This window comes from Aphis gossypii, chromosome 1 (assembly GCF_020184175.1).
Source record: "Aphis gossypii isolate Hap1 chromosome 1, ASM2018417v2, whole genome shotgun sequence".
Classification (NCBI taxonomy): domain Eukaryota; kingdom Metazoa; phylum Arthropoda; class Insecta; order Hemiptera; family Aphididae; genus Aphis; species Aphis gossypii.
Genome location: NC_065530.1, coordinates 6,819,831 through 6,840,907, shown reverse-complemented (window position 1 = coordinate 6,840,907; position 21,077 = coordinate 6,819,831). Strand labels below are relative to the sequence as shown.

At 25.2% G+C, this 21,077-nt stretch overlaps 2 protein-coding genes and 1 non-coding gene across 6 annotated transcripts in view; 1 reads left to right on the top strand and 2 right to left on the bottom strand.

The window, feature by feature from the left end:
- LOC114128730 (leucine-rich repeat-containing protein 24-like) overlaps positions 1–21,077 on the top strand; it is a 153,988-nt gene that overhangs the window by 23,550 nt on the left and 109,361 nt on the right. For all 4 annotated transcript variants that reach the window (XM_050210307.1, XM_050210313.1, XM_050210316.1 and 1 more), the window contains exon 2: positions 17,645–17,736. The gene's annotated coding sequence lies outside the window, so the exon portion shown is untranslated. The remainder of the gene's footprint in view (positions 1–17,644; positions 17,737–21,077) is intronic.
- On the bottom strand, positions 162–7,702 carry LOC126549207 (uncharacterized). The gene is made up of 3 exons (XM_050197768.1): positions 7,610–7,702; positions 678–1,004; positions 162–398 (listed from the first exon to the last, which is right to left on the bottom strand). The coding sequence occupies exons 2-3, from the start codon at positions 972–974 to the stop codon at positions 162–164; spliced, it is 534 nt and encodes a 177-aa protein (XP_050053725.1). The 5' UTR covers positions 975–1,004; positions 7,610–7,702.
- On the bottom strand, positions 8,545–8,616 carry Trnad-guc (transfer RNA aspartic acid (anticodon GUC)). Its single transcript has one exon. It is a non-coding gene; the product is annotated as a tRNA-Asp (tRNA).

Sequence of the window (21,077 nt, the reverse complement as noted above, 5' to 3'; positions counted from 1 at the left end):
GCCTGACGACAATGCCTGTACTTCCGTGAGGCTCACCACCGCGGGCGGTGCAGTCACCGCAACATTTTCCATGTTGGGACCGAATGTTTCAATAACACAAGTCGAAGTTTCAACCGGCGCATTAGTATCCACTTCCACGAAACTGATGACTTCCGTCGTCATCAGCTCCGTGGAATGCGCCAGTGACAACGTCTCTTCTTCTGCGGGGCACACCGCCGACTTCGCCACCTCAATATTGTCCGACTCGGGACCAGGAATTTCAATTTCATAAGTTGAGTATCGACCGGCGCATTGGTTTCCGCTTCCACGAAACTGATGACTTCCGTCGTCATCAGCTCCGTGGAATGCGCCAGTGACAACGTCTCTTCTTCTGCGGGGCACACCGCCGACTTCGCCACCTCAATATTGTCTTGGTCAATTATAGATGTTTGTTTGTCACTTTTTTTCTCGCCTGACGACAATGCCTGTACTTCCGCGAGGCTCACCACCGTGGGCGGTGCAGCCACCGCAACATTTTCCATGTTGGGACAGAATGTTTCAATAACACAAGTCGAAGTTTCAACCGGCGCATTAGTATCCGCTTCCACGAAACTGATGACTTCCATCGTCATCAGCTCCGTGGAATGCGCCAGTGACAACGTCTCTTCTTCTGCGGGGCACACTGCTGACTTCGCCACCTCAATATTGTCCGACTCGAGACCGGGCATTTCAACTTCACAAGTTGGAGTATCAACCGGCTCATATGGGTCCGGTTCTACGAAACTGATGGCTTCCGTCATCAGCTCCGTAGAATGCGCCGGTTTCAACGTCGGCTCCTCACCTGGATAAACCACCGGAACCGCCACCTCGACATTTGTCTTCACAGTACCGGGACTTTCAATATCAAAAGTTGATGTTTCGTCCGTTGACAATACTGGCGACACATCCTGATGATATAGATCATATTCAACATCATTTGAACTGGTTGGATCCATAATTATACGTATATTTTACGTATATTTTGACTTGAAATATAAATACAATTTATATTTATATAGAAAATACAATTTAGGTATTACAAAACTTTTTGTACAGAAAATTGTTTAGATACCTAGCGAGTATGAACAGTAAGTGAATCAAAAATTGTCTCTATGATACACTTCTTAGAATATCGCCTTGACAACAATTAAAAATGATATAACAAAATACTAGAACAGCCAATAGATGTATTAAAACTCTTAAATAAAATACTACAGTTTTTATAATTTAATCATATTTTATTATTTGACAAATTTTATTGGAAAAAAAAATTGTAATTTACCTACTATTTACTGTTATAAAATACTAAATAGTAAATTTACATTCACCCGTAAAATAATTATTACTGTTAATGTTTTATGGTATAATAGATGTGCCTCGCCCTGCTGTGAAATTCGGTCTAAGTGATATTCGCTCTAAGTGAGTACCCTAGGTCGGAGACGGGACTGTAAAGAAAATATCGTAAAAAGTCTAGTAGTCACAATTTTAGTTAACCTAACCTTCGAGGGGGTCGGTGTGCCTCGATTTCTGGGCTGGTGGAAGTCGCCTTTGGTAACAATTTCAAGTACTTTCAGTGATTAGTTTTTGAATTACAACCATAAAAAAAATCGATTTGGTTGAAAACTGGTTTTGCGTAAAAATTGCCGTTTTTCCGTCATTTTTTTTTTTGTTTTTCTCGATTTTTTTGAAAACTATTGGAAAATGTCAACTTTTTACCTCTATAATGCAACCAAGGATATTCACTTTTACATCGGAAACCACCCCCATAGTTTGAAATTAGAGCATTATTTCGACTAGTTATGCTGTACACAGACACAAAAACAAAAAAAAAACACACACACCATTGTCAAATCAATACATTCATCACTTCGTTCAGAATCTAAAATGTAAATAATAGATATGTTTACATAGTTAATAATTTTTTTAAATTAAGTAGTGCTGTGTGTAAATTTTTAATTTAAAAAATCACCCTGGATTTAATTCATATAAATTAGATTAAAAACACAATACAATTACATTAAAGAATTTAAAAATAGTTGCAGTTTTAAACTATTTGTAGTTTATATACGAACAAAGCTAAATAATTTTCTTCGCCTCTCGGTGGATTTGTTTAGTATTATACTTTACTTGACTTAAAAAGTTTAAACGGTTATTATATTAGTAATTTTTATCATAAAACTTACACAATTTACTTATAATACCATTTTTGTAAAAAAAAAAAATATCCCTTGTTTAAAATTAAATTAATAAAAAGTACGCTTTAAAATTGCCACTCGTATCTAAATAAAATAAGTAAATTATACTGTTTATACTATAGTACGAGACAATATAAATAAGACGTTCAAAACTAAGTTAAAAATGTCTTTTACAATATAGTTTTCATAATTATATTTTACTAAGCTACTATTTTCTAAAAATAATAGTATTATATAATACAGCATATATGATCAATTTCCTTTTAAAATATTTTAGAAATAATTTATCTATAGTAAATAGAGTTTATCAGTTTGTATCAAATGACTATGAAGTAAATCATGAAAAATTTATAATTTACCTATGCATTACGAAACATCAAAAACGATTAATGCGAATTGGTTAAATAATGATGAGTTAAAATAATCTGAATTAATTTATTTGCGTCTACTATCATCTTTTGAAGCAGTAAGTAAATGCTTAAATATTTAATTCAAGGATGATTCCTAATAGGCAAATTGGATCTAGTTGATACTTGGTGTAAAGAAGAAAGAGAGGTGGAAGGGGGGTAAAATTAAAAATGTACTTTGTAATTTTTTCTCATATAAACAAAGAAAACAAAAAAAATATATATATATATATATATATAAGCAAAAAACTCTGGTATTTACTCAGTACCAATTTTTCACAAGATCGATTTTGTTATATTGTTGTAATTCATAAACGCATAGCTTCAGTTACTTGAATTTTTCAAATAAAATGTTAAAATGGAAAAATCGTTTAATTTTGAGTTCTTAACAGAGTTTATATTTACTAAAAAGAAACTTTATATTTTGTGTGTCGTGATATTTACACTTAAATAGATTATTTTTTTTTTTTTACTATTGAAGTTATTTATCATTTCACAATATTATATTTGTATAATATATTTTAACAATGCCACATTTACATTTAAATATGAATTATACAAAATTATGGTTTATGTAAAGTCTAAAAATAAGAATTAAAATTTGATTAAATAAAAATAAACATAAAAAATACACACACAAAAATATACATTTGTTTCGAATATTGTGCTATAAAAGTCATTATTATTTTATATTTTAATATTATATTAGATAGATAATAATAGTAAATATTCACATAATATTTATGTTTGTACATATTATAATACAAAAATAAACTAATTTTAATATTAATATAATATGTAAGTATATTAAACAAATAAAAAAAAAAAATTAATATTGTAATATATAATTTAAATATATATATTAAACCGAAGTAAATTTTTAATGATCTCTGTATATTTTGCATTCACATTTAATTTTTAACTTAAGTGTATACAATTTTATATTAAAATATGTTTATAATTTTATAGTGTATACATTTTTAACATTATTATACGTTAAATCACTAACACTATATCATGACGTGCGATTGTAAATATCCTAATTACTTCAGCCACAGTGATAACTGAAAATACCTAGCTAAATCATATTTTTTCAAATGTCTTTGGAGTTTATAATTTTTCACTATAAAACTAGAAACATTGAGTTTTGAACCTGTTGGCTGTTAACTCAATATCTACCAGGCAGTATACAACTCTTTTAAATAATCATTTGAGTTTCGAGAAAGAAACGTTAATAATTAAAAAATACAACCAGAAAATTTTTTAATCACACATTTATGGTTTTAAGCACGTACATACACTATTATATACTTAAAAATAAATATACTTGATTATGTTATTATGTATAATAATACTTTTATAGAAAAAATAATTATTATTTTTAATGTTATAATGATTATATTAATGTATTAAAATCTAAATTTTTAGATTCTGAGCGGAGTGAGAAACGTATTGGTTTTACAATGATATGTTTATTTATTTTTCTTTTTTATTCTGTAAACACTTTTTCTCCCCTCTAAAGTTGCTCAAAAGTACAAGTGTAGCATATTTCTGAAAGGTAATGTTCTTGAGCTGGTACTTTAAAGAGGTTATTTTTGGATTTTCGAAACGATACTTGAAATAAAAGCGGTTAAAGGAAAAAAACGTACGATATCACGATTTTGTAATATTAAATAATTACGAACAACGTTTTCTACCAGAAATATTGTTTCAAATGAAAAATGACAAGTGACCTTTTTTGTTATATTTTGGATTTTATTTTTTACGGTTTAAAGTTTGGAATATTTTAGCCATTTTTGAGCTATTTATAGACATTTGAATTTCGAGTGTTTTTTTATTGTTATTCGGTAAAAAACATTCGTGAAAACTTTAAATTTGGGTTGTTTACTTGTATTATTCTTACCTAGATATGGTAAAATTCTCAAAACATTTGAGCGACTTTTAAGCTTTTTCTTTTCTTTTATATATTTTTTCATTTTTATGATATTTTCTAATTATAATTATATATATTACCTATTTATATAAATTGTTCTTAAGCTGTTCTTAAAACGCTTTGTTTATCACCATAGAAACGAATAAAATTAAATAAAAAAGATCCCCTCGTCCGCTCAGAATCGTTTTTTATTGAATGCAGTCATTGCATTCAAATCGAATACCTACAGTTAAATTACACTATCCTGTCCGAGGACCAAAGGGACGATGGACAAACATCCACCACCGAAATGCGCTGACCTACTTTTTTTAGAACCTATAATCATAGATTAAAATATACTATAGATAATCACTAGTATATTTAATCAATGTTATAATATATTTTAAGAACTTTAAGAGACTAATATTTTGATACAATTGGTAAACGATGAAACTCAAGTAAATAGTTTTTATGATACTGCTCTATAACTTCACGTAATTTACATGTACATTTTAAAAGAAGTTTTATTCATTAGTCTTTTTTCCTGGCCGATATTTATAAAAAGTATCCCAATGGCTTTTTAAAGATGAAGATTATAAGTGTGATTGGTGCCTATACTATAGTATAGTATTGGGTACTTTATTTTATTATTACTTTATTTAAAAAAAAAAAACTATATGATATTATTATCTTGCAAGAAAAAAATTAAATGTTTATTTATTCATTTCAATTAAGTATTCATAAAGTTTCAAATTACCCTATAATTGTGTTGAAATTTTAAAAATGAATAATTAATGGTAATTAAACTTCATTTTATTTGGTTTCAAGTACTCAAAAAAATAAACTTTGTTATCAATAATAATAATTTGTAAAAGTTAAATTTCAAACTACTGTTTCAGAAAAAAGTCATAATTATTTATTAGAAAAATTCTGTATTATTATTAGAATTAAAAAAAAAAATGATTAATTTTTTTCTTTAAGATGTTGAATACATATATTTATAGTTAATTATAATAGTGGCACAGTAGTATACAGTAAACATATACTAAAATTAAAATTATTTATTATTTATTATTATTTGTAATATTTATTTTAATTTTAAAACTAATTAGGTACGTATTAGTAATCAAATAAGTACTATAGAAATATTATTAATCAAAATAAAACATATTTTATTCACATCAGAAACCATATCGTTTAAAAGATAAATATAATTATTTGAATTTATATAGACCAATAATAATTAATAACATTTAATTAAATTATTATTGTGTATTTACATAATTTTTTTCAAGTTGTTCTTTTTTTTTAATATAATAAGACACATCGATTGTCATCGTCAACATTTATATAATATGTGTATTGACTATTGATTATATAATGTATGTACTATCTCGGATGTTTTTATTCAAAATTTATATCGTTTAATCCACTCACTCCCTATATTCACTAATACGATCTGATTTTTGCACATATAGTGCCTGTTGCATTCTGACGCTTGATACGATGTAAAAGTGCTGTAGTCATGACATAATACTATTATTATTGCTCGTACAATATTGAGTAAAAAAGTTTGAAACTGCTTTTAGAGAATACACAAAAATATTAAATTATGATATATAAACTATACAGTATAATATTATACTCAGAGATGGTGCACTATATAATGTTATATAACTTTTTAATGATACATGCTTTAATTTGTTTCCCATGAAAATTATTATACAGGTATTGTTATTAAAATCAATTATTCATACATACTATGTAGATAACACTGTAATGTTATCATCGATTTTTCTATCCGATATTACACTACAACTTTATGTATAATAAATTAGATTTAACGCTTGCATGTAATTAAGATTCAATTTTATGTATGAGTGAATAAACATATTTTATTAAGAAGCTATTTTAAATATCGACCACATTAAATGGTACCTCAAGCTGTAGTTTAAAAATTAGATAGGTACCAAACTTTCATTGACATAGTGCTGAAACTATAAATTAGATGAATAAAATGCCACCTATCATGGCCTAAAATGTGTAAACCTAATAATTCTTAAAATAGATACCATACATATTTTTAACAAAATATATGTTAAAACATAACCATACATTCAAATTATTAAATTATGATGTTTTAGGAACATATTATTATATTTTTAAAAATAAATTGTACCTATTAGTTTCCCAACAGTTACTGTAACAGTATCACATTATTGTTAAATAATATAATATAACATGCGTATTTTATACAAGTATATGTAGTAGTTCGATAAAAATTAAATTGTGTACGAATTCATATAATAGTCGACAGAAGAACCGTTCGTAAAATATACCAAGAAAAATACAAAAACCTTGACACGTGACACATACCGAAAGATGTAGCTCACGCAGTTTCTTTAAAAGTGGAAAATTTCAATCGATGTGTCGATGTGTTGAAGTGTTATTATCGTATATAATCTATATAAATAAAAATGAATATTGCTGTTTTCAGTTGCAATCTCGTGAACCGTTGTACCATTTTATTTGAAATTCGATATTAATTATTGTATACATTTCAAATCCTTTATGAAGGTTTTCGTGTTATTGGCACGTGTTATTTTTGGAATTAGTGTGATAGAATCGTTTATTCGAATATAGTATATAATTTCGATAAAATTCTTAAAGAAGCTTTCTAAACAAGAAACAATTAATGGAACATTGTATGTTGTTTTAATTTATATGAATTGTGTCATATATTTTTATTTTTATTATAATTTAACTATACAACCACCTGTTGTGTTTTAATAGAGGAATTATTTAATTTTTTTTTTTATTCTTTAAGCGTTTTTTTATTATAGGTAGGATATTATTTTAAAATCATAATTTGAATTACCTTTCGTAATAATTCTTTGTAATATTTCGTATGATTTTGGTTGAAAAATACCTTACTGGCTTTTTCATAAATTATTATATAAGTTTAAAAAAATAATAATAATTAAAGTCAACACATATTAAATACACACCTAGATTTTACTATAAAATTGATGTAAATTACTTCTGCAAGTAACATATTATCTAATTTCACTACTTACATAATTCAAATCCATTTTAAAAACATTGTTTTATATTTTGCAAGTTTTAAATTTTATCACAACTTCTTTTTTTATTTATAACTTATCTTACTACATACACAACACACGTATAGAATAGAAAACAAAATACAAACAACGTACATGGTCGGAGTAAACGTCAGTTTATTTAGTTAGGAACATAATATCAGTCAATATTATATAGTCTTCTTATGGTGTTAACTCTTTATGTTTTATTGTTCAATAATTATTAAGACGATTTTTTTTTCATCAGACTAATAATATAGTTATAGTTTCTGGTGAATAAAAAAGTATTATAATATTGTGATATGATACTCTTTGATATCTGCAATTATAACACTTTATGATAAAAAATAAAAAAAAAAAATTTAGCACTTACATAATAGACTTTGAAAGAGTTGTCATTGAAATCGGAGTATGATACCGAACAACAAAAATTCAATAATATAGTTTTATTTATGAATACATTTAATTTAAAGAATTTCCAAGATTTAACTAAATAGATTTTTTTTTTCGTCGCTGAGCATTTTAGCATATTAAATTTATTAACAATGATTTAAATTAACTGACAGTGGAAATGCTGAATATCATTTTGTATTCTGATTTATCGTATTTTGAATAATAACAGTGGTTACAGTAACTGAATAACAATGATAATAAAATATATTATTTTAGTTGCAAAATCGCACAAAAAAGGCTCTTAATAATATTATAGTATAGTTTATTTATAATATTATCAAGCATGGCTTCCGTGGTAAATAATACCCATCGTTTTATTATGTTAAAATTGAATGATTTTCAATAATAAACATCGAACAATTTTCCATCAAATAATTTTGGTGCAGTATTTAATAAACTCTACTTATTTATCCAAGATGCTTATTTGATAATTGAAAAAAAAAGTGCAAAAAATTTTCCTCCCCGGCGGGGAATCGAACCCCGGTCTCCCGCGTGACAGGCGGGGATACTTACCACTATACTACCGAGGATTGGTGATAGAAGTTCCAGAAAATAGTGCTTTTGGATCAATTATGATATTATATTTAGATTTATATTATTTTAAATAATGTTTGTCATTTGATAATATTTATTTCAGAGCAACACAAACTCAGTCTCTGTGTGATGTTAACATATTTATTATATACTATATAACTATAATATGTATGAGATTTATAAGTTTTCGATGAAAATTAGGTATTAACAATAAATATTAGGTGTTAATAATAAATATTATTACCTATATTTTTTTTATCAAATATATACCATGAATTATATGCATAGGTACATGTATGTATTTTATTATTATGAACAAAATAGTAGGTGCATAATTTCACAGCTATTAATTTTTAAATTATTAAAAAATTTCATAGTAAATCACAAATAAGCGATGTAAACAACTACAATATTAAGTAGATACCTACGTCTTTTCATTTTACAAACAAGTATGGTCATTGGTTACCTACCTACCTGTTTTAATACAAATTTTGAATCTCTTTTGTAGTACTTAGGTACTACCATTGATTATAAATGATGGTATTTATAATCAAACTCAATGGTATTATACCTGCCTAGTTGGTAGTGTGTTGTTTAATAAATAAAATTGTCACTGTTATGAACGAGTATCAAAATTAAATTAAAATATATATAAAAGTATTTAACTTAGAGATAGGTAATTAGAAAGAATAGTTATCTATATAACTTGTTAAACTTATGTTAAATTTATTATAGTTAAGAGTGTTACTAGTGTTAGGACCAATAAGAAAGTAGTATTTATATTTTTAATCTTTTTATTATTATTATTATTATTTTTAAAATTATTCTGGCAAAATTATTTAAATTAGGTAGGTATACACAATTACAATTTATGTTTAGTCTTCATAGATACCTAACTAATTCAAAATTAACTGAAATATCAAATTAAATTTTTCATTATTTATGCAATTTAATTTAAAATAATCCTTATAATCATTGGTAACCTGCAAAATTAAAATGGAAAAAATAGTATAGGTATACCTGTTGCCCGATGTCCATTTTACGTTCAATACCCGCCTATATTCTATATACCCACTATTTGACTTGGCACAATGAAAAAAAAATAATTATAGTAGGTAATATTCATTAGCCTTTTACTTTTATTTATCTTTTTGTTTTTAATATCGTGGTGCAGTGCATTTTATTAAAAAATAAAATAAATAAATAACTTGCATATTTTTATTATAATATTTAGTATTTACATTATTTTAGTTAACAAAATATTAAATCAACATTTTCTATGGTTAATAAATCTTATCCCTGAATAATAAAAACAATTGAATGTTTTTCTAGATAAATTATAAATATCTATAGATACTTCCTTTATAGAAAAAAACCTTATATTATTAACATACATTATTAATAAATAAATTAAGTTTTACAATATGCTGTTCAAAAAAATTTGTTTAATTAACAATTAAATAAATACTACAATAATAAAGAGATCATCTTTTTACATTTGTTTAATAATTACATGTAGGTACCTATATTACTTATATATATAATGTATTATTATGTATTTTAAATCAAAATTATAGATAAATTTAATGTTTTATTTTATAGAAAGGTTGACATATTTTTATTTTAGATACGACATACCGTTTCAGTAGTTTTCCCAAGTACCTAAGTACTGAACAATATTTTGTTAAGACGCGTTATATTCATGCAGTACATTATTGCTATAAATTATTATGACACTACGTCTTGTAAAACATGTTAAATACTTAAATTCATCACTCCTTTCAGAATCTAAAATAAAAAATATTATTAATAGAATAATTTCAAACAATATAATTTTTAAATCTTATTAGAAAAAAAACGTTTTCTTATTAAATTTGTAAGCATTTAAAATAATATAATGACAACGTTTAGCTTATGGCCAAGCTATCAAATCATATAGAAAGGTAAGACTAATAAAAAACAAAAAAATATCGGAAATTATTATAAAACAAATACATGAAATAAATTAAGATGTACATTTTTATATTGTATGTTATAAGAATAATGTACCAATTATAAATTATGATACTTATCGACGGTAAACATTTTATAATAAATGTCCTGCAAAAAATATTTTGGATTACCACATAGTCTCATTCTAATCTAAACTCGGTAAATTCAGTATATTTAATTACAGTAGAGTTTTAAGCCAGTATTAACATGATTTTGTCTTTATTATTTCAAATTCATTAACATGATGATTATGATCATTTTTAAATTTAATGTTTTATTTATTTTATTTTTACCTTATAAGAATTTTAAATTCTAAACGTACATGCAGTTATCAAAAAAAGTATTTTATTAAAATATTGACTTCTATTTATTATATTTTGTTTTATTTTTTTTTATTTAATCCCAGTATAATGCATTTAAAATTTAGAAGCAGCTTATGGATTTTGTGATCGATACGAGTACTTTAAAATATTTAATAAGAAATGGTCAATTTTATTGTCTCCAATAATGCCGGGGTCACGTCAATTAACCGTCAGTCAATTCATTGTAGACAACTCAGCGTAACATTAATTCAATATCGTACAAATTGATGAATTTATCGACTATTATCATAATATTATTTTATATTATAGTAATGAATTATACAAACTTTGTCGTCCTTGCGTTTGGTGATAACTAGATTGGTATGCTAATAATCTAAAATTAATCTTAATACTTTTATTCGTTACTTAAGTGTTTTTGGCAAGCAACATATTGTCAAATTTCCACATCGTTGTCCATTGGCTATAGATGTACTAACACCTATTAAAAATAGAAGATAAAAAAAATTATAAGTTGTTTAAGATTTTCAATGCCTATTACATTATTAATTAATTTCGAATTATTATTTTTTTCTGAAAAAACACAGAACAAAATTTTGTTAAAGATTTTGACTTTTAAGTCTATTACAAATAATACATAATACACTAGTTCTCTATATTGTTGCGTCCCGACTAGGTCGATTCATGCATCAACGTACAAAATGAATACGTCATATATGGAAAAAATAATATATTTATATTTTGAGTAGTGATATTCAGTAAATTTAATGAGCTATTTTACGGTTAGATTTGGATAGGGTGCTAATACTCAGCCTTAGCATATTTACACGTATTCTTAAATTTGAATTATTTTTCTTTTTATCATTATTATTCATTACCATTAATATTTAATGATACTTATCGATTTTATCAATGTTTTGGTAAAATTAAATGCCTATAGGCAAAGAATTAATAAAAAAAACAATACTGAGCATAAATCTAATTAGGATGATTTAAATTTTAAATATGCGATATTATTCGTGTTTTTCGGATTTATTTCAAAATATATTGTATATAGTGAGAATTCGACAAGTGGTTTACTGAAATTCAAAACGTGAGTTCAATCGTCAAACCCGATAGTTGAAAAATATGATATTTTTTAGTTCCCCAAAAAGTGTTAACTGAAAACAATTATTACATTCAATCAACATAAATACTCGACACCACTATGATTTATCAGTGTAAAGTAGTTTGTTTAATGTTTCAGTTGAACTTTATGGGTTTATTTAATAAATCGTAAATTTACCTAATTTTAGTTTTTCAGCTGCAATTTGAACTGTGCTGTTGTCAAACGATAATATTATTATTCGCAGCATTCTGCTCGGTAAATACAATAACAATATCGTATACACTTAATATACGCCGACTGTAGTGTAAAACAACGTTTACAAAACAAAATCGTCATTCTCATTTTACAATCGAGGGCTTAATTTTTTTTTTTTTAATTTTACGCCGCCAATATATTCAACGGTTTACATAGGTATACCATCGTCTATATATTATAGTACCCCGACGCAGGTGAAAACGGCCACGGCCGAGTAAAATCGTTGGTGTTGTTTCACGTATATTCCATTTTGCGCCGAGCAATTCGAAATTAATTTAATTAAAACACGCGTACGAAATCATCGCGGACGCGCAACGGCGGGGCATCACACTCGCGGGCGTGTAGGTCGAGACGTGCATGTTCGCGGATTCGTGAACTCGCGCATCTGCTCGTCGGTCTCGCGAGTTTTGTAATAGAGACGGATATACTATTATTTTGATCAAAATTATTATTGATGCGACATTTAGTTTCAAGTCCTCGCCAACTACAGTAACGTACAACTTTCTCGATTTATATGTTCCGACGGAGCTATGTGCAGCGCGCGTCCATTCTCCACCTCGAAACTCGTCTGGAGGGATTTGCAACAGTGTTATTGCCCCGCACATCGTCGGCGGCAGTTTTGTTTCACTCGACACGAACTTACACCGGAAAACCGCGGTTTACCAGCCAATGGCCCGACCGTGTATAATACAACACCCAAAGGCGGTCGAACTTACGCCGGCGATATTTTATTTTTTTTTTTTTTATTTTACTTATCTCCCGCCCAGCATTTCGGAAGCGCATTTAACTATCGTTTAGAACAAAATAATAATATGTAAATCATTTACATTGCGGACTCGGCCCGTTTCCTTTAGACCACATCGTAAATCGACCTTATGTATAATACACATAATCATCTTTGCGGAAACCGTCGAAAAAGTTTTTTGCATTTGAAATGTATTAAAACTATATTATATTACGTTCGATGTCCGTGACATATATCGTAGATTTATAATACTATATACATAGTATATGCGTTATTTTATATATATGCTGTATTTAGTTTTAATTTCACTAAAAGGTTTATATAATATGTAATTTATCGTCCTACGCGATATTATCAAATCGTGAGATTCAATACATTCGTATGAATCGTATAATATCTTATTGTAAAATGCTTAGATAATCCTAAATATAATATTTTATGTATTTGTGCGTATAATAATAATAAACGGGTTAATTAAAGTGGTAATTTTCTTACAGTAAATGGTATTGGTATATTAGATTTTATTATACTCTTCTAAATTTTTACTATCATATTTTTTAATTTTCAATTTTTTTTTTTTTTATTATTATTATTATTGAAGTACATTTTAGATTTAATATTGAAACAACAGTTAATTAATTATTAACTTATAAACACGTGCATGTTAAATGAGTGGAGAAATGCGTAAACAATATGTTACAAAATTAATACATTTACACCACAAGGAAACGAGTAATTCGTAATAAAAGAATCATTCTATAATATTATGGTGTATACCCAATACACAAATAATATGTTAAATCGACGGTGTGATATGCCTAACTGTACGGAGGACCGTAAACGATCTCATTTTTTATACGTTTTTTTTTTTTTGTGTGTGCGAGTCATACAATGTATACATATTATATGATGCGGACGGATTCTATACAAATATAAAACCAAATAATAAATTACACGAAATAAAATAGGTGTAGATATATTATTAATTTATTATTAGTATAAGTATCATATTTTTTATTTGTCAATATTGATAATGTTGTTATGTAATCAAAATATTTAAATTTTATATTTTTACGCATTATTGATGTTGGAAAATTATACCGTTTGCGTCCTTTTATTATACACGTATTTTATTATTTTATTATATATAGCGTATACGTTTGTTATTATTATTATTATTTATTTTTAATTATGATTTAACTGTCAAGATATTTTATGCCTAACTCAAATTTTTGTTAGTATGTTTTATTGTTAAAAGTATGAAATCTTCTTCGAGATAATTTCGATAAAATTTTAACAATAAATATTTAACGAAAATCTTTGTTTAAATCGTTCACAAAATACGATTATATTTATATGAACTAGACTGTAAGAAGAAAATATTATAAAAATAAATCTATCATAATAATATCATTGTCGGTGACTAAAACTTGTATGGTACGTTTTCTTTTAATATTTTTATAGTGCTGCGTATACGATTTACTACAATCACTGTAGTAGTGGTACGATATATTATTTGGCTATTTATCAGTTTATTTACTGTCTTGAGACTTGTTTTTTCGTATGTTATATTTTTATAGAAACGTTGTGCTCTAATGCATGTTGTATAAAAGCTTAAACAATAAATAAAAATAACAAAAATTATATACAAGAAAGACAAAAATAATAAATCTTGAGAAAAATAATTTAATTAGTTACAAAGTAGGTATTATGTTTCTATATTTATGATAATTATTTTTATTTTTTCTCATAAAAGAAAAATAATTTGAGAGTATTAAATCATTTTGCCTGTATGAACTAGAGACTTTTATTCGAATTTTGATTTATCCAGAGTTCATTGAAGCATATTATATTAAGTTCTAATTATAAGAAATTATCATAAATCTCTTGTAATATTACATGTTTGTACTTTATTTTTGTGGTTATAATTTTGTTTTCCAAAAGTTACTACCAGTAATTAATTACCTTTAAGTACTTTGGATTATACCTTAGATACCATTAAGATACCTAGAGATATTCACCAAAGTATATAAAGATATGAATTAAATATGATAACCCCTCCACCCCACACTTTTGTGATTAAAAAGCACGAAACTTTTATTACCTAGCTACCTAAGTTTTTGATTACTACATATTTCACGCAGATTCAATAAACAACTTGTTATTAATGCGTAAGCGTGTTAGGACTTAGAAGCTTAAAGTTGATAGTTGATACTATAGATAAACAGAATAACAACTATTTACATAACATGCCCAAAGTAAATGCGATAAAATTTTACCAGAAACTTGTACAATTTGTACACATACATAAAATATAACGTATTGTTATTGTAGTATACGTTGTTATCATTATGAACTATTAATAATGTAAACATTAACGGTGAAAAGTCTCAATAGTACTTTTAAGTAGGCAGGTAGACAATTCTTGAGACAATTTATATTGTTTCGTTAAGAATCACTATTATTATTAACCACATATATGTTTTAATTAGATATAATAATTAATTGTACAAATAATACAATTCTCATATTATTATACCTATATATTAAATATACACTTGTTTATGTGGTGTTTAACTTTTCGTGAAAGTCAATTGTTATTTTTATCTATTAGTTGTACATATTTATGTAATTTATTTAATATATTTAATAGAGACCTTTACTATTTTATATAATTACATATTAATACGACGACATTTTGATTTAAATAATTTAAATACAAAAGAGTCTTTTGTTTGTATTACATTAACTCATTCTATTACTTAGAAACGTTTTTCAAAAAAAATATTATTGATTCGCCATATTATATTTCCAAATTTACAATATACCTCACAATGTAACAGTTTCATAAAGTAACAATTTATTGTTGTCCTTCTTCGACTTTTGTATAGGTAACCTAAAGGTATCTAAATGCTATAAACATTTCTTTGTTTTTATATTTAATGATACGTTTACAATTCAGTTTCCTTTTTTTGTATTATTAACTTTTTCACTTTGACGATCAGAAGTATTTATAAAGTTTCATATATAACTCTTTTAAAGATCGGAATTTGAAATTTGATTCTAATCTACGACGAAGTAATTTTCTCAATAGTTTTTTTAAACGTTAGAAAAAAAACTAACGACATATGTAGAAAATTCGAGTGTATATAAGCAATAACTAGTAATGTTTCTCGAACCCAATTATTCTTTATTGCTTTTAATACAATGCCAATACTCAGAGCCGAAATGGATGAAATGAGACAAGTGTCATGCATCGTAATTCTCTGCAATAATATACATTACAATAATACATTTATAAGAGTTTTTTATTTTTATTTATTTATTTATTTATTTGAATACAGTAAACAATTATAGGTCCGAGACAACAAATACAAAATAGATTTTGATATTAATAAATATTATTAAATTGATACTAATTTAATTACACTGAATCATATTTTTAAGCATTTATCTTTACAATTGATCTGGTTTAACTATTTGAAATGATATTAATAATTGATATAATATTACGTAGGTAGTAGGTACCTCTGTAATTTTAACTAATATATTTCTTTTCGTACAAAGCCGTTCTAACTTAAAATCATTATTAAATAAAGATTAAATAAAAGAAAACTCTTACAATATGCTTTACATCTATAAGCACTTTGCTGATTTGATATTTCCCGATTTTCCATTTATATTTTTTATGAAATAAATTTTAAACGTAACAGAAATGCAAGTTGAGTAAAATATTTTAATAACAAAGTATTGTATAATAAAATGGAAATAAAAAACGAATTGTACTAGAATTTAAATTCTCAAATCCTGTTTTGGGAATTTACAATGACTAACATTCGTGACATTTTGTTCTTAGACGAAAAAGCTTTTATTTATAAAATAATTCATTTAATTTAAAATAAATATTACTATGGTTAATAAATTTTATATTGTCATTAAATTGCATAATAAAAATACGTTTAAATATAATATGTTTATTGTATGATGTATACATAACATGCATAAGCACTTAAAATTTATAGACAGTATAAACAATGATTAAAAATCGGAATAATTATTAATTGGTTATTGATTATGAAGTATGATAAATAATCATATTTTTACTATAATAAATTTAATATCATAAAATACATTATTTCGGCGTTATACATTTTGATTTTTTTAAATGTCAACAAAAACTATTGCTAAACTATCAATTTGATAAAATAAATTGTTTCTAATATAAACGACATCTAATACTTTTATATTAATTTATTTAAGAATCTTAAAGACACATATATATTATGTGCCAAAAAAGTAAAACATTAATATTTAAAAACAATGTATAATATTTACTTCAATAATTATTTAAGATGTGAAATTGGCCATACTATTTTGTACTTTTATAACTCTCTCATTTTAAAAATATTTAAAATATTATCTAATTAGAAATTAGATTATTGCTATCTATTTTTTTTCAGTATAATATATATCTATACTTAGCAAATATTATGTACTAACAATAGTATTTTTATCAATTTAAATTATGTTATAACATGCTGTATATTTACTGTATCTAATGAATTCAAATTTGCGTGTATTAATATTTAATTTAATCGTTTCAGATACAAATATTGAATATATCTTCAGTTTTCTGCAAACATATTCTGTCCGACATCAAAGAAAATCAAAATCATTTAAGTATACAACCATGTAGGTAAGGCTAACCACATTTAAATATTTATAATTATCTAATAAGCTTAAACATTTGTGGAATAATTTACGATTTTATCGTGCTCATAATTAAGATAATAAAAAAATGGTACAATATGTGAAAACATCGTTTACAAATTTACAATGTCACAGAATATATTAAAATACTAATAAAATGAATATGATTTGGACAATACAAGATATTTGTACACACGTAGATTTATATATTATATTATACAGTGACATATTTTAGACTTAATACTACTATTAAAAAGTTGACTATATACCTACTTTTTATTATTTTTTAAATCAGACACAAAATTTAACTATCCCTAACTAGACATTTCTTATTAAATTTACCGCTAAGATGTATAGAGTGTAAATTATATTTTCTGTGTTATTGTGACTTGGGTGCGTGCGTAAGTACTATGAATTTAATTGTTTCGATGATATTTTTCAAACAATTAAATTTTATATTTATGAGTGTTTTATTTAAAAAAAATAATAAAAAGACATTTGTACTTAACATATTGCGTGTAATGTAATTTTTCAAATCGTTTTTTAATTTAAAATTAATTATACTAAATATAATATTTTTATACGAATAATTTGTATTCGTTTTGGATTTTTATGTTTTATTATTCCTTAAATAATATACATATATCATATAATACAGTTATAATAGTGTTATTATCGATTATAACTATTATAAGACATACATATATTTATAAATAAACAATCATTGTAAGTACTAGTCATAAGTAGGTATTGCAGTTTTATAAGTCTTAAGTACAATAATTTAATAATAATAAAATAACAATCGTGTTATCTAATGTTAGACTCTCTTTCAATGTAATCCTAATTCTGTATTCCATTAAATCATTTAATAATTATATTCACTATAGTATAGATATTGTACATTTTTATTAAAAAAACAAATTTATATAAATAATAATAATAATAATAATTTGATTTAGGTGCTATGCGATTAATTGTTTTAAAAGTATATGATAAAAAGATAAATCTTATTTCATAAAAAATAATATTTGTTGTGAAAGCTCATTTTATATATAAACAATTCGTACACTTTGTATACGAATACATAATGATTAATTCACTATTTTTTTTAATCGTGTATATCAATATGTATGAACATTTTATTTTCGTATATTTTTAAATTATTATTTATCACCAGTTATACGTACACTTATAAAATATGTTAAATGTATTAAAACCACTAGAATTGCCTTTTGCCCTATTGTAGCGCTGTAAGTTTCTATAAAATACATTTAACCCTTTATTAAATTCGATTGTAGTATTCAATTATTTGAATTATTGGTCAAGACCTTTCGATTACCGTGGAGTACGTTATATAGTGACATCATTGTCAAGTTCATTGTACAAAATCCCAAGGGAGGTTAAACTAACGAAATAGTTCTTAACCAACGCTTTGTTGATTATAATATGATTTCCTTCTTCCCGTCATAAAATGTCGGTCACATCAAGTAAATATTTTAATAGTAAAGTAGAAATTATACTTTTTTTTCAAGGCTATTTTCTAAGAAGCGTATGCGTTTATAACACAGAGTAAAATTTGTTGAATGCATTTTTGAACAAAATAACAACTAAAATATTATTAAATAACATTATTATTTGAATAAAAATATGAATTATAGGTAATGAATGAATAGCTTCTAATTTTCATTATTTAAATTAAATATTTAAAGAATAGTTTTGTATTAAACTATATTATACCTATGTATAATAATATTATATATTTTTTTTCAAATAAAATTTCAATGGATTGAATTTTATTTGAATAAATTAATATTTAAAACGATAATTGATTATAAAAATATACAAAAGATCCAATCGTTCATTTTTTTATTATTATTATTTTTTTATTGAACAAAAAAACGTGAAAAACAAAATTATTTAGTTTTTGGTTTTTGGTTTTACGTTTTAATACATACTATGTGATTGACTAAATATTATTCATAATTAACAATACTTTTATTATATTAAGCTTAAATGTATAATAGTTAAGTTAATTAAATATACAACATACGTCATGACGTATCATACAACTAGGTATAGAAGATTAATAAATTTGGAATGTATTCAATGTCTGGCGATAATTCTTTATCCATGTTGGATGGAACAATTTATAATGTCATTGATGTATTGATAGCACGCGGTTAGCATAATCTTTAACTATTAAAATAACAAGTTGTGCACTGAGGAGATTCCTTTTTGGCCATATGAAACTTGTGAGTTGGTCTTGTATGGTCTATCCAAAGACGGTTAATTAAACATTTTTCTCTTCTAAGACCAACACCTTTTTCATTTTTGAAGATTCCGAATAAAACATATTACAATTTATATTTGAATTGGAAGACTGTGATGGGAAACTATCCGATTTTACTTTAACTATAGAGCCTAGTTGATTTTTTTTCTTTAACATCTTTGTTGTTTTTGGGTATGTACTTATTAGCTAGGCTATTAACCATTTCTTGAAATACTGACTGCATAGAGTAGAGTTTTTCCTCATCTTCTCAACTTGGTGGGGGGGGGGTGCTTCTTGTTCTATGTTTGAATGTTTCTTATATTTTCTATAGGGTTTGATATGAATGACTTAATGCATAGTCTTACGCTAGAATTAAATTCGTTATCTACTATTTTTTTGGTAGGAGTGACTGGTTGATTGATACAGAATTACTTCATAGTCTATTTTTGATCGAATAAGTTGTCTGTGAAAACTCATTAATGTCTGTTTTTCTTCACACCATTACGTTTGGCTATTATATTTAATCTTTAGTTGATATCCGTTTTTATATATTTTAGATGTTTGACCCAAATCTGATTGTTTTTATAGTTTGGTGAAATATGTTATTTTAAACATTAAAATGAAAAATTTAAGTTGATGTTTAACTTGTTTAAAAATATTATGTTTATTTTCTGACAAAATTTAAAAACTTATATTTTATTTATAAAACGAGAATTATTAAAATGTATTAAACAACAAAGTTATGATTTATTTTTAATTTTAATCTAATGGCATTTGATAAATTAACTTCCGACAGTTGTGCATATATTTTATAAGAAACCATGTCTTTACATCATTTTCTGAACATTTATAATATTATTTGATTTTTAATGTGTAAGTGAAACAATGTAGTATCATGTCAGTTGCATATTGTTAAATACATTTAAACAAATTTTCGGTTTAAAATACAAATTTAATGTGAAACTACGCTGACGTATAAATATTAAATTGTCTGTAGTGTAAATAAACAAATGCAATCGGTTTTAAACATAGCCTTTTAATCCGAGGCTGATGTATAT

What these genes read in the sequence shown, in the direction of transcription:
- LOC126549207 (XM_050197768.1), bottom strand. Translation starts at nt 974, where the DNA reads ATGGATCCAACCAGTTCAAATGATGTTGAATATGATCTATATCATCAG. An exon ending in TCGAGTCGGACAATATTGAG is followed by an intron (nt 399 to 677) that starts GTGGCGAAGTCA and finishes GACAATATTGAG; the next exon opens with GTGGCGAAGTCGGCGGTGTG.